The sequence below is a fragment of the Carettochelys insculpta genome, chromosome 4 (assembly GCF_033958435.1).
Source record: "Carettochelys insculpta isolate YL-2023 chromosome 4, ASM3395843v1, whole genome shotgun sequence".
NCBI classification, from domain to species: domain Eukaryota; kingdom Metazoa; phylum Chordata; order Testudines; family Carettochelyidae; genus Carettochelys; species Carettochelys insculpta.
The window spans coordinates 46,435,668-46,445,407 of NC_134140.1; the positions used below are offsets into that span (position 1 = coordinate 46,435,668).

The 9,740-nt window shown below is 39.6% G+C and overlaps 1 protein-coding gene across 4 annotated transcripts in view; it reads left to right on the forward strand.

Annotated features, from left to right (window-relative positions):
• GUF1 (GTP binding elongation factor GUF1) overlaps positions 1-9,594 on the forward strand; it is a 39,698-nt gene extending 30,104 nt beyond the window's left edge. The window contains exons 13-17 of one of the 4 annotated variants that reach the window (XR_012645352.1): positions 844-977; positions 5,033-5,134; positions 5,617-5,736; positions 6,640-6,745; positions 7,577-7,705. Coding sequence is in view for 2 of the 4 variants with exons in the window: in XM_074992706.1 (XP_074848807.1) it covers positions 844-977; positions 5,033-5,134; positions 5,617-5,736; positions 6,836-6,872; positions 7,577-7,714 (531 nt within the window). In the remaining 2 variants the exon portion in view is untranslated. Of the gene's footprint in view, positions 1-843; positions 978-5,032; positions 5,135-5,616; positions 5,737-6,639; positions 6,746-6,835; positions 6,873-7,576 lie in introns of those variants that run through there. The other 3 variants (XR_012645353.1, XM_074992706.1, XM_074992707.1) reach the window with 3 other exon arrangements.
• Positions 9,595-9,740: the final 146 nt, after the last annotated feature.

Consider the following 9,740-nt stretch of genomic DNA (forward strand, 5'->3'; position numbering starts at 1 on the left):
CGTGCACGTGTAGACGCAGCTCCAGTGTGGCTGGAGTCCTATATCTGAACAGAAGTCTGACTCTCTTGGGGCTCCCTGTGGGTGTAAGACTCACCCACAAAGAACTGCTTGCAGGATTAGTATCAGAGAGGTAGCTGTGTTAGTCTGTATCTTCGAGAACAACAAGAAGTCTTGTGGCAACTTATAGACTAACAGATATTTTGGAGCATAAGCTTTCGTGGGCAAAGACCCATCAGATGCATGAGTTGAGGGGGGGTTCAGAGGGGTATTTAAAGAGTGGGGTCCCAGTAAAAGGGAGGGCCAGAGCTGACAAGGTCTACTCAGTCAGGGTGGAAAAGGCCCATTATCAGTAGTCTGTATGAAGAGAGGAAAAAACAGGTCAGATAAGACGGGGAATATGGCTCATTGTCAGCGTAATTTGGAGATGTTAACACCCAGGGCAGAGAAGCTCCTTTTGTAAGGTGTGAGCCACTCACAGTCTCTGTTTAATCCTTGGTTAATGGCAGGATTAGGACATTAGAGAGCAGCAGCAGTGGAAGCTCGTAAGATTTTCAATGCTGAGGTAAGAAGCAAGGCAAGCTTGCTTTCAGTGCTGAGGGAGGAAGATGCATTTGGAAATATGTGCTTGGGATGGGTCTCTGGACCATTTGTCTTATGTAGTCACTTCTCAAATTATGATGCAGTAATTCTCCGAGAATGCAAAAAACAGTACTCAAACTGCCTTATGCATTAGAACCTCTTATTATAATAGTAGCCCTGGATTTGCCTGTTTTTATTGTAGGGTGTTTTGTGATTTTCTTTTTCTACCGAGTGGTCATTTTTCAAAATTGTCATATTTATTAGGCTCGCAGAGCTGTTCAAAAGGAAATGGTGTATATTGATGAGCATAGGGTTATGATGAAATATATCTTCCCACTGAATGAAATTGTGGTGGATTTTTATGATGCTTTGAAATCGCTCTCTTCTGGATATGCCAGGTAACTATTTTTTTACTTTTTCAAAATAAAGTTTAAGAATTTTGGGTGAGACTTTCAAAGGTACAGTTGAGAAGTAAGTGCTCAATTCTCATTACCTTTGAACAGTGTATGGAGGGAAGAATATACTTGTGCAGTAGCATTTCCTCAAGGAGTTTATAATGCAGATTAAACAACAGAGAAAGGAATGACAGATAGGACTATGGAAAAGGTGAGATAAAATGATGAAAGAGCAGATTAATTTACTGTTAAATTCATGTTAGGCTAAGACAAATGTATCTTTGCTCAGAGAATAAGGCAGAGGGGAGGTTACCAGTCATTGCATGTTTTACCAAAACTGAGATTTTGTGAAGCATAAGAAATCTAGACTTGTGTGTGTATGTATGCTTGTGTTTATATAGGCAGAATTGCTGCATATTTCTGGAGTATTTTGCATTTTTAGAGCAGCCCATTATGCTTTTAGAAATAAAACTATTAAAATACAATGTTGTAAAAAATTCTACTATGTCAGCTTCTTTGATACAAGCTGTAGAAAATTCCTGTGGAATAGGAAGGTGGTGATAAATCCATTTTACAGATCAGCAAACAGAAGTATGGAAGCAAGGGTAGAATAGGGTGAGTGAGTGATGAGAATAAAATTTGGAAATAGCAGAGATGATGCTGAATGACTTGTTTCTGTTTTCACCAAGAAGGTTAGTGGAAATTGTATGTTTGACACAGTGAATGCCAGGGAAAATGTAGTAGAATCAGAAGAAAGAATAAGAACCTATAGACCTGCAGGGTTGGGATTTTCAGTTTGGTGCTGAACTCCTCTAATCCTTTTTGAAAACCCAAGTCTATTAAATCAATTTATGTCATGAAAATAGGGAGCAGGCATCACAGAAATCAGTTCACATAATTTACTGTGATGTATAAGTATCCCCTTGTCAGCTGTGCCTTGTGCAAGTGTCTGGTGCACTTTAATGTGAGAACTAGCATTATCTATGTACCCCAAAGGGTCTCTTGGACACAGTAGTTTTACTCATTAGCTCTTCTTTCCAGTGTGAGAAGGAAACTTTTTCAAAATGTTAATTAATTCATGAAGATGAAGAGGGCATAGTTGCAATTTTGCTCTGGGAACTAAGCAAATAATTTTCTGCACGTGGAGATAAAATTATATTCTTTAAGGTAAAATAATCTTTACAGCTGGTGGCTATAAAAATGTGTGGATACTTGCCTCTCAGAATTAAGCTGAAAGGAGTAAGTTGCTGGATGGATGGCTGACAAATGCTAAGTGTCTCATTATTGAAAGCTGACCTCAAGAGATTTGGTAGTGAGATGCTTTATGCTTTGATGCTGGGATCATGATTTTTTTTTTGATATCTTCAATTGTGTTAAACACATTACTGGTATAAGAATGGGAGTTCTCTGCTGAAAGATTGCGGTCTAATGGAAATTCATATAATTCGGTGGGTAATGAGAGGACTCAGTGGCTTATGGCAACAGGATTGAAATTGTGCTGCAGTGGTTCTGCATGTTGTAGTGAGGCTTCTGGTTTTGTTCTTAAAGTATGTTTTATGAATATACGATTATGACTGCGTGTTGGGTTTTTCCTGTGTATGTGGTTGAACTGGCAGGGAAAGCGAAGATGGGAAAGGGAAGAGGCTGGATACAAAGAAGTGATTAAAAATGGGTGTGATGGGGAGGGCTGGAAATGGAGAGAAAGATCGGAAGAAGTGTGACAGCTAGAGAGAGAGAGAGAGAGAGGTCTGCCAGCAAAGTGAGCCTGAAAAATTTGATAGGGGTAGGAGGACAGGAAGGGGGGTGCAATTTGTTTTGAAATCTAGGATTCTTCCAACTTCAGAATGTATGAAAGGCTCTCCTGTGGTAACGTGTAAGGAAAGCTTCAAAAGGCTGAGATTTTTTTAAGGCTGGTCTAAAGAAGCTCCTCTCACTGCTGCTCCTGTGTTGGGTTGGTGGGAAAGAGGTTTCTTCTGTCCGTTATCCCTGAGTCTCTCCTCGAGAATCTAGTGGGAATAGTGGGTCCTGCTCAGTAGCTATAAGAAAAGTGCTGTGTATCTGTATTTTAGAGCAAGGTTTTGCTTTCAGTGTACTTACTATTTAGTTTTGAAGAGAGAACATTTATTAAAGTACTGCTTAAAATGTCAGTAACCCTACTGTAATGAAAATCCAAATGCTTTCTACACCTGTTTTAGTAAGATACATAGGCTGTGTTTGCACTATGAGATAAAATTGATTTTTATTAAAATTGATTTCTTAATGCTGGGTTGTATCCATTGTTTTGCGCATCTTCACCTTCCCACATGTTCCCCGCAAAATCAATTTACTGCTGCTACACACAAGTAGCTGAAATCGAGTGCTCCTGCAGTGTATTGTGGGAACCTATCCCACAGTACCCTAAGCACTGTTGTATTCTGGCCCCACAAGTAGATATGGGTATATGATGCCATCTTCCCACATTTCATTCCCGTTTCCCCTGCCATGTTAAGTATGTTTAAGTAGACATCGCTGCTACGCTGCAACAGTGTGCCTAGACTTCATTTTGGGCTTGGATATTGATTTATACCCCCTGGGAAAGAGGAACCTTGAAGTACACACAGGCACTACACTGACACTTGAATGAATCATCAGTAATGGCCCAGGGTGGCTAAAAGACAGTATGCTGTTGACAGCCATGAAAATTTGTTACCACCCACAGGGGCCCTTTCAGGAACTTTTCTCTGGATTTAGGCCTCCTAACAAAGAAGATGCTTATGTCTAAGTAGACACAGTTGCTACACTTGAATGATTCATCAAGATAAAAGACCCCAGACTACAGCCAGCTTTGCACTTGGAAAAGAAGACCCTTAGGACAAGAATATTCCCCACTGCAAGCCTTTCTACAACAACTGTGGTAATTGTCTAGCTAATACATTGCCTTCCTTGAAACATGTATGATATGGGGCAGATAAATGAGCCCCAGCTACAGCCAGCCCGTGCACATTTTTACTGCTGTGGGAGAAGTCCCCCAGGCAGCTAAAAGAACCCCTGCTAAAGCCAGCCCCCCAAAATTGTGACCACTGAGGGAGACATCCCCTGGGTGGCTGCAAGATCCCCTGCCAGCCCCCGGAAATCGTGACTGTTGAGGGAGATGTCCCACAGGTGTCCCCTGCTTAAGCCAGCCTCTGAAAATCGTGACTGCCAAAGGAGACATTCCCTGGGCGGCTACAAGACCCCAGCTATAGCCAGCCTCTGAAAATTGTGACCCTCACTGCATGCAAGCTGTCTGGCACCTTTCTCAGCACATCCTTTTATTGGTTTGGGGTCAAACCACATGATGCAGCTTTGTGCAGGAATGTTCCAGACTGTGTGGCACCTCCGGGGGGAGGGAAGGGAGGGTATATAGGGGTTAGGACAACATGTAGGCAGCTGAAAAGAAGTTTCTGAAAATACTACCAGTCAAGCACAACCTCCATCTACAGCCTAGCTGATGAATGGTATGGGGGAGCCAGTGGCTGGCACCAGCCAGCACAGAAAAAAAGGCAGCTAGCAGGGGTATACACAGAAGCACAGACCTCACAGCTACACTCCTAGCAAAGGGAGATGATTTTTCAGCCTCTCGTGACCTTACAGCCACAGGCTTGCAGGTGCCAAATTGTAATGTTCTTCCTGTTGCCTAATTCCTCTGCAGTTGAGAGTAGTGGAGATGTAAGAGGCCAGAGCGGAGAACTGTGATGCATTGTGGGGGCAGATACGGGACATCTGTGGAGGCTAATGAATTTGATTTAAAGACATGCTGCATCCTTATTACCCTTCATTTGGAATTTTATATTCAAACTGACCGCTACACCTGTCAGGTTACTATGATTTTAGGATTTCGATATGTCGATTTTAGTGTTCTGTAAATTGAGCTAACAGACTTTACAGTGAGGACAGTTACTTGGAAAAATCAGGCTGACTTAAAATTGATTTTATCTCGTAGCGTAGACACAGCCATACTAAAAGTCTAAGAATCCTGGAGTGACAAATATAGTATCAGTTACAAGGTTGCAGTTGACTTTTATCCTCTTTCTCTTTAGTTTTGATTATGAAGATGCAGGATACCAGGCTGCAGACCTTGTCAAAATGGATATTCTTTTAAATGGAAACCCTGTTGAAGAATTGGGAACTGTTGTACACATGTAAGTGCATTAACTTGAAGATTCCTACTCAGTTAAAAAAAAAAAAAAAAAAAAAAAAAAAAGGGGGGGGTTCTTATTTATATTTTCAGTCTAAATTAGTAGAGTTCAGGGATTTGAGGAAGTCAAAAAAATTACCAGACTTCTCAAAGTGTACACTTTTAAATTAAAATGCACTCAATTTCATTACGTTCATTTGGACTAAATATTTGATTGAATACATGTTTTATCCTAAGGTTATTTGGAAAGTGCTTTTATTAATGTAATCAAACTGTTATCTTGTATGAACAGATAGGTTGCAGGTGCGATCTTTTTCCTTACCCTGGATAGAATATTATGATGAGCATCTCGTGTATTTTATAGTGAAACTGAGACTGCTTACAGACAGTACTTACTTTTATGGAAGCCTTTTAGTGAGAGTTCTCTTTAGTTTTTTCCTCTAAAGCTGCATCAGTCTCTCAGAAAACAGTGAATTTTCCTTTCAGAGACAAAGCATATGCGGTTGGTAAAGCCATGTGTGAACGTTTAAAAGATGTTATTCCTAGACAGTTGTTTGAAATAGCCATCCAAGCTGCTCTTGGCAACAAAGTCATTGCAAGAGAAACGTAAGTTGCACCTTTTTCCCCCATCTTTATCTAACTTGTCTAAATATTTTTAAAATGTGTGCATACAGCCATAATTACTGTTTTTGTTGTAAAATCTATCATGTTTGAGGGAAAACAGCAGGCAATACTACCCCTCATTGGCAGCCAGTGGGAAAATTACCTGTGGTGGTCTACATTTTTATCGTATTTATGTATTACCAGTCTCTTCCAAAACATAATATTTATCTTCAAATTTAAATCAAATATTCTTTTGCTATCCAAGTTAAAGTGTCATTGTAATCTTATTCAGTGTACTTAAGTATTTGTTAACGAATTGAGCAGAGTGATCACAAGGGAGTGATTTCTGAGGCACTCTCCCCCACCAACAAAATAAGGTCACTGAGTATGGCGAACACTAGAACTTGGGGCCTGAGCAAAGGCACAGTGCTCTTCTTACTGGTGCACTTCAAGGGAAGTGTAATACATGCTCTCTCAGCCAGCTGTTATCACCCCAAAGCAGCCATGTTTTCTTGGTGTGATCCTGGTGCAGTCAACTTTTCATCCTGCAAAGGTTTGTGGGATTTGGGTTGTGGTAAGTATCCCTGGGTGGCTTTTGGATTCCAAGTGAAAATTACATTGAGAACCACTGCTTAGTATATGCTGTAATGTATGAATAAATAACAGTAGTATCACATTTAATTAGCTAATTGTAGAGATGGTAGTGCACTGTCATCAGTTCATTTGTAATACAACTCTGCTACTGGCTCCTTTAGGTTTATAGTTTTGTAAATTTTCAAGTGTTAGTCAATTTGAAGTAAGTCACAGGTAAGAATTGTTTACCATGCCGATTATTTTTATATATACACATTTTAATGGATGCCTCCAGAATTCAAATATTTCAGAGTGTTTGAATCTTTCCTCTAGCTGACTTGTACTGAAGGACTGAAAAGAAACCCTGCTGATCTGTATCTCAATACCCAAGCATCGTAGAAAAACTACCTGAAAACATTTTGTCACCCATGAATATGGGGTTAGTACTTAGTATATTAAGGCTCACATGTAGGAAATGCACTGACATGTTGATGTGTACAATTAGTATATGGTATCTTTTCTCTTACAGAGTGAAAGCGTACAGGAAGAATGTTCTGGCAAAATGTGTAGGTATTGAGTTTGAATATAGACAGTTGCAGTGGCTCAGATAGGGGGATATAGTCCAGCTTTCTTACTCTCCCATGGCCCTCCTCTTACTCCACTGTTTCATTTGTGCACTTTGGTCTTCTCTGGTTCACTTCTCTCTCACGCCATTGACAAAGGTCATCTTATTTCTCCTATTATGTTTAGATTTTCATTCTAAAATTCCATTCTTTTCTTTTGTACTCTGTGTATTACTGGTTGTGAATAAGCTTGACTTTGGCTATTTCACTGATCAGTCAAGGTAATACAGATTCAAGAACGTAATGCTTAACTGTTCACGGAACCACAGAGAATTACAAAAAACTGACTATGCTTGTCTGATCTAAGGACAATATAAATAAGAAAAGAATACTTTACTTTCCTCAGTTATAGTAGATTTCAAAACAATAATAGCTTCTTGACAAGTTCATGTGATGGATGAGATAGTGGAAGAAACTAGCTCCTGCTTGTTTAAATGTCTAAGTTACAGGTTATTCACTCACTCTTCCTATCCTGCCTAAATACTGGTAATTTAGGGTGACTCTTGGAAGTCAGGTTGACCTTAAGTTATATCTAATATTTTAAAAAACTGCTAAATAGTTAATACTGTATAGTATGGTTCTTAATTTCTTTTACGCTGTAGATTCTAAACAATATACAAAACTAACACATTTTTCCTTTTCAATAGTATGGTGGTGATATTACACGGAAAATGAAGCTTTTGAAGAGGCAAGCCGAGGGAAAGAAAAAGATGAGAAAAATAGGCACTGTAGAAGTTCCAAAAGATGCCTTTATAAGTATTCTCAAGAGACAATCTGAAAAATAAGCAGAGAACAAACTTTGCAGCAGTGATCCTTTTATTTAGTTTTTGCTGGGTACATGGCAGGATGAGGATAACGTGCAACTTACTGCTCAGGAGTGTGCTTGTGTCACCTCTCATTTAATTGTAAATCTTGTACATAGGACTATATCCATACTGAGAACAAGTTAATTGGAAGAATATACTTTGTCTACATTTCAGATTGTTACCCTGTGCTGTTTTGTAATGTGCACACGACTGTAAATGTGACAAAAATAGAACTGGAATTTGAGACCTACGTGAAATCTGCTCCCAGGGAGGCGTTTGTTTCCTGGCACCGCCCTCTCAGCCATCCCCCAACTTTCTTTTCTGATCCTTCAGTCAACAAATAAAAGATGGTGCACTTTAGAGCTCAAATTCCTAGAAGTATATTCCTTGGAACTGGAACTACCTTCCTTGAAATTTAGGGCAATATAATTTATTTTTAAGGAAGTACAAAGAAAAGGGCACACTACATCTATATTAGTGAAACAACAGAACCAAGACAGTTGCTGCCTTAGTATGAATAAAACTCTTATAAACACACTCTTGACCACCTCCTACTAGTAGTCCTCAAGGCTTCTGAAAAGAACAACTGAAGACTTAAGATAAGCAGTTAAATGGGATGAAGTGATGTCCACTACCTATCACCTATTTCATGGATAGAGAGAAGTGGGATCGCTGAGGGCATATTACTTGACTAGGTCAGGCTCAATACATAATTAGGTTATGACAAGAATGTAAAAAACATGTTTGAGATGCTTATGAAGTATCGGATCTGTTTCAAAAATGTTTGTGGAGCAGGGAGTTACTAACTAGTTTGATTTTTGAAGACAGCATAGTTGTCTATAATCTGGCTGTAGAGGGTTGTTGCCCACATTCAGCAAATAGTTTAGTGAACCTAAGGTGAGGAACCTCATAAGAATGACTTCATGTATATCCTTTGTTGGGGTCAGACTGGCTTTGTAGCACATCATTTGAGCAGAGTGTTAGCATCTCACCTGCAAGAAAACTATTCTCTAGTAGGCTCCTGACAAATTGAGGAATGAGTGTCCTTTGAAAAGGTTCTAGATAAACTGGATCACCTCAAAAATTTGCTTCATACAGAATTTTAAAGTGAATGGATTAGGGGAAGGTTATACATGGCTTCCTGCTTTAATTCAAATACCAAAAGATATTAGGTTTAATTATATCTATCATGTTACTTTTGCCTCTCCAAGGCCACATCTACATTATAGAGCTCTTTCAAAAGAAGCCCTTCTAGAAGATCTCATCTGAAAGAGTGTCTTTTGAAAGTGTGCATCCACACACAAAAAACAGACAAAGAGTGATCTGCTCTTTTGAAAGAGAGCATCCCCACAGCCCCTGCTCTTTCAAAAGAGCAGACCAGGAACTGAAACATCAGGCTGCATGAGGCCTGCTCTTTTCAGAAAAAAGGGCCTGTGGAGCATCTGTACCCATTTTCTTTCAAAAGGGGGTGTTCTTGCAAGGGGAAAGGAAAAACTACTTAGGATCACCACATTCTTTTGATTTACTTTCAAAAGAATGCTTTGTGTGTGTAGATGCAGCCAAAGTGTGGACTGAAATTTATCCAGTTCATAACCTTAAACAGTTTGTCTTCACTGTAATTTCAGAAAAAAAATTGTACACACAAGTCAGCAGCTGTTCAGCCTGTTTTAGTAGATGAATATTGCAATAATAAAAACAATCAAGCATATGAAATCTTTGGCTCTGACACACAGGGCTCATCTACACAAGCAAGTTCTTTCAGAAGATCAGGTCCTATTTCCAAAGAACACACAGAGCATCTACACACAAAGTGCACTCTTTTGATCCAAAATTGAAAGAATGCAGCTCCTCTTCCACTCCCAGATCAGGAAGAGTGCCACCTTTTGAAAGTTGCCTCCCGCCTCCCCCCCCCCCACACCCCAATAAAAAGTGTATATACTCCACAGGCCCTTTTTCATCATGGCCAGTCCAGCTCTTTCAAGGGATAGTTTAAAAGGGAATTTAT